At 33.1% G+C, this 4,909-nt stretch overlaps 1 protein-coding gene across 1 annotated transcript; it reads right to left on the bottom strand.

Moving 5' to 3' along the window:
• Positions 1 to 216: 216 nt before the first annotated feature.
• On the bottom strand, positions 217 to 3,975 carry LOC136800657 (mini-chromosome maintenance complex-binding protein-like). Its single transcript, XM_067057310.1, has 8 exons — positions 3,843 to 3,975; positions 3,434 to 3,542; positions 2,753 to 2,809; positions 2,297 to 2,391; positions 1,825 to 1,863; positions 1,392 to 1,532; positions 1,009 to 1,097; positions 217 to 802 (listed from the first exon to the last, which is right to left on the bottom strand). Exons 1-8 carry the CDS (start codon positions 3,936 to 3,938, stop codon positions 706 to 708), a joined length of 723 nt encoding a protein of 240 aa, XP_066913411.1. The 5' UTR covers positions 3,939 to 3,975; the 3' UTR covers positions 217 to 705.
• Between the last annotated feature and the right edge of the window lie 934 nt (positions 3,976 to 4,909).

Below are 4,909 nucleotides of genomic sequence, written 5' to 3' on the forward strand. Positions count from 1 at the left end.
TAAAAAATTTGTCCATGTATTTGTTTATCTTTAAGCAATTAATCCCCATCTAATCCTTTTTAATTTACTTCGTTTAAAAGGGAGAGAAACTATGACTGATATTTGTCCTTGCAATTACAATTTTTTGCATACAAACTATGGCGGGAGGTGAAAGAGTTACCTCGTTCAATCGACTTGTGGAAGTCTTAATCTGGAGTACAAAATTGTAAAAAATAATTTAACGAATCCAAACAAATTTATTTTGTCAAGTATTAACCAAACATGTTCCATTATTTGATTTTTTTATATTTCCTATAATCTTTAAATAAAGATTATACAGTCAACTCTCTCTAATTCGATTTTCTTCGAGTAAGAGAAATATTCGAATTACAGAGAGTAAATGAAACCACTTTCCAGCTGAGGGCACCAATATTTTAGTTCGTATTACAGAAAGATGATACAGAGTTGACTGTATAATTTTTTCACCATAAATATCTTATTTATCTATCTAATACATTAGTGTGTTTAAAAGTATTGTTTGTCAGTGTTCGTTGTGAAGGTTCGCTTGAAAGCAAAAAAAACAAGACTTTGTCCGAGAAGATTGTCAAGGGGGTGGTTTTCTAAGCATTTGGTAGAGTTCATTATTCACCATCACAGTTCAGGTCATAAGGTCGTTTCCCCATCACTTTCATTCTTGCTGGTCATGTAGTCTGTCAATCAACGTCCTCAACGCAATCTCTTTCTTAAATCAGCGTCCAGCTCTTTAACGCGCGTCCACAGCGCGGCCGATAGTGTTGATTGCCCATGACTTATTGCAAGATATCTGAAACAAAGATTGAAAACTACAGTGTCTATAATTAACTTTAGTCTTAAGAAAACGATTCTAAATTCTACGAAATTCTTTCTACGCTAAGTGAATTTTGGTTGAGTCAAATATTTACTCTTTTGAGACACAGATTTGGCTTAAATTTAAAACGACTTTAACTTTCGATGCCAGTTTTACAATCTTAGCTCAAACACCATACTCACCTAGCTGTGGTCAATAAAACGTAAAAAGCATCCGCGTTCATTGCTTTTGAATCCTCTTTTCTCATCTCTACAAAATCATCCTCTAACGCCTATAATGAAATTAATGAAAAACATGTCATTAGTTGTTCTATACTAATTTCAACGGGATACATAGGTATTAAATTGGATACTTTGTACTGTTGCGTTTTGCATGAAAGATGCAAAACATTATCCTGTTTCAGCTAATGGACGCTTTAAGAATATATAGACGACTGAGGAAAATGCCCACTTAATACACATTTTAAAGAAACCGAGGCTTATCAAAGACATCTTTAAAATCAAAATATAAAGAAAAGCCTCGACTTTAATAGTCTTACAAAAAACAGCATTTCACACTAAAATACCTTTTGTACTTCTTCAGTTAGCTCATATTTCATTTGTCGAACGTTGGAAAGATAATAACGAAACTTTTGTAGTAATTTTTCTGAGGTTGCATTCGTTTGTTTAGTAGTGTCTTCAAAGTTGATCGGTAATTGACAATCACACTAAAACATGATGCTGTTATTTTTTAATTGAAGGAAGGCTGGCTGTGTTTAAATCGAGGTATATATTGATATTAAAAGAATGCTGAGCTTAAAAACAGAGCGTGTAAGGTCAATTGATTGTTCAACTGAAACAGTTTTGAATTGAAAGGTAGAAGTACTACACTCAATTTTTTTCAATTTTAAGCTTATTCAAACAAAAGTAAAGACCTGTTGTTATGAAAATTCTTCCCAGTTACCATTGAAAAGTATATGTATTCTTACTTTACGACATAAAAATCTACAGACATCCTACCTTCAAAAGTGATTTGCCTTCTGACAAGACCAGAACATTCTGGAAAAAAACAATAATCAATAACTTTCGAATTATTAATAATTTATTGAACAATACAAAACTAGGAACAACCAAAAGATAGCATAGCATGACTATGAACAATTGATCGCAATCCTGGTAAAAACCTAATGAAAAGTCCAAGTAAATTTTCGGAACCAGTTTTTAGCCAATTCAGTGTTTTTTTGTATTTTGAGTGATTTTGGTTGAGATCTTATGATGTCAGTTGAGAGAATTTCCCAGTGCCTAAAATGTTGTCATTTCGCTTTTTTAGGGAACTTTTGAAAGGTCTATAGACCTTTCGGCTGGTAATGCACCCTTGTGTCTCAGAACTGGTACTCCCGCTCCCGCAAAAACCGTTAAAACAGGCGATTTTTTTCCATTTCCATTTATATTTGGCTCCTTATTTTATTTCTACCGAGTCAATTAGACTTACAACATTTGTTTCAATATCTAATCTGTTGAATGTGAAATCGTATTCTAATTTCTGCCATTGAATCAAGTTGCCAAGAGCTGTTAAATTCTTGACACCTGAAATCATCACAGAGAAAAAAATAAGTTCGAATAAAGGAAGTGATCCTTCTTTCGTTTTCTGATCTCTTAAGGTTTGAGTTTCAAACTATCGATTAATTATTCAAGCTCGTCATAATGGAGTTTTTAGTTTATTTGGAATCGTTATTGGCTTTTCTTTGGATTATGTATTTGGAGAATACATTGTAATCAGTTCATGAAAACACGATCGACTCTCTCTAATTCGAGCTACAAGGGAGGGACCAAGACGTATTAGAGAAGGTGTCAGATTATTAGTTTGCTATACTGCATAATTAGAAGAAAAACCTGATATAGCTCATCAAATTCTCAAGGAAAAACATAAATGGGACTTTGTATTTACCATCTGTGTCCAGCTTTCCTGGTTCCATTTGAGTTTCATCAAGAATCAAATTGGTTCCTAAAAGATTATGACTATTCATTGAGAAGATTAAACATGGAAGGCGAAAATCTATAAAATACCGTAAGTACCGTAAAGTACTAGATGATGGTCTAATGTCGACATCCCTTTCTAATTTCGACACCCTGCTTTAGATATGAAAAATATCGTCGGAATCGCTGATTGACAAAAGATTTTTTCCTCCCTGATGGCTATGGGAAGGAAATTAGTTTCAATCAGCGATTCCAACCTTCCTATTATTCCTATCTCTAAAGAAGGGTGTCAGAAGTAGAAGAGGGATGTCGAGATTAGACCAACTTTCGTACATGAAAAAAACCTTTGAAAAAGAAAATGCACATTCTCAAGGATATTTCCCTTCAGGAAATGCAATTGAATTTTTAAGTAGAAAAAAGTTAAGGAAGGGGAGCAGTGGTGTGTCAAAAATCCAATGTGACAAAAAATCCGATTAATGCCGAAGTTTTCCCAAAGGTGAACACCTATGATGATCAAACATTTAACGAGAATTAATCCAAAATCAACTAGTCACATTGCTAAGCTTCCAAAACTGCTGTTTTGGGGAAAAGCCCTGAAATTTGGTAAACATATTATGCGGTATCATGTCATTAGAAAAATATTAGCAGTTACCACTTGATAGTTGAAGTACTCCAGATGTCAACCTATTGGCTTGAAAATCTTTCGATGGAATGAACTGTTTGTTGTTTAAATTGTTCAAGCTCATCGGAAGGTAGTGACTCTAAGGGGAAACAAATGAAACTGTACTTGGAAAAGGTCTGTCAATAACAATTTGAATGGCTAGTTTTCCTTACTTTTTCAGACAGGGGATTTATTGTCCCAGAAACATAGAACATATCTGATGTACATTCTTTTTGTAAGCGAAAACCAATAAGAGTACTCAATGAAGATTGCTATCTTATCGTATGAAACTTTAGGTATGAAATTTACAACTTGTTTTCTTTGTATGTTTGTTTCAGGCACGTCAATAAAACAAAATCAAGAACGTGGTATTAATACAAAAACTATAAATGATACTAACTTTAGGAACTATCTTCTCAATGAATTGGTACAATCTTTCACAAAAGCCACTATTTGGAAGCTTGAACAAGTTTAGTGCAAATTTTCCAACACACATTGCCCCTACTCGACCATATCTAGTAATAAGCAAAACGGTAATTCATTAACAAATTTCTACAAGATTCTCTTTTTCTCAATATTAGTATTATAGTACATTATACAGGCAATAAACCAGAGTATTGACGCTGACAAAAAATTCAAACTAAAAGTATTTCTTTCAATAGCAGTTATGGTGAATTATGATAAAACATAATTCGAACCGCCTCCTTTCTTTAAGTGTTTAAAAGGAAAATTGCACCTCCAAAAACTGATTGAGTGTGATAAGTAAGATCCCTCTCTTCAGGTCAAAATTGTGAATCAATTTTTTACTTCTGATTTTTAAAGAAGGAATTAAATGTAATTCAATCTTTAAGGCAATTTTAGTGTGTTGTTTTGAGTGGTAGACAATCAAAATACTTGATATTAGCCTCAATTAAAGAGCAGGAAAATCAAGAGGGCTGTGGACTTCTAGGCCTATCTGGAAGTTTTTGGAAGCTTGAACAAGTTTAGTGCAAATTTTCCAACACACATTGCCCCTACTCGACCATATCTAGTAATAAGCAAAACGGTAATTCATTAACAAATTTCTACAAGATTCTCTTTTTCTCAATATTAGTATTATAGTACATTATACAGGCAATAAACCAGAGTATTGACGCTGACAAAAAATTCAAACTAAAAGTATTTCTTTCAATAGCAGTTACTTATGGTGAATTATGATAAAACATAATTCGAACCGCCTCCTTTCTTTAAGTGTTTAAAAGGAAAATTGCACCTCCAAAAACTGATTGAGTGTGATAAGTAAGATCCCTCTCTTCAGGTCAAAATTGTGAATCAATTTTTTACTTCTGATTTTTAAAGAAGGAATTAAAATGTAATTCAATCTTTAAGGCAATTTTAGTGTGTTGTTTGAGTGGTAGACAATCAAAATACTTGATATTAGCCTCAATTAAAGAGCAGGAAAATCAAGAGGGCTGTGGACTTCTAGGC

The sequence above is a fragment of the Clytia hemisphaerica genome, unplaced genomic scaffold (genome assembly GCF_902728285.1).
Source record: "Clytia hemisphaerica strain Z4C2 unplaced genomic scaffold, Clytia hemisphaerica genome assembly, whole genome shotgun sequence".
NCBI classification, from domain to species: domain Eukaryota; kingdom Metazoa; phylum Cnidaria; class Hydrozoa; order Leptothecata; family Clytiidae; genus Clytia; species Clytia hemisphaerica.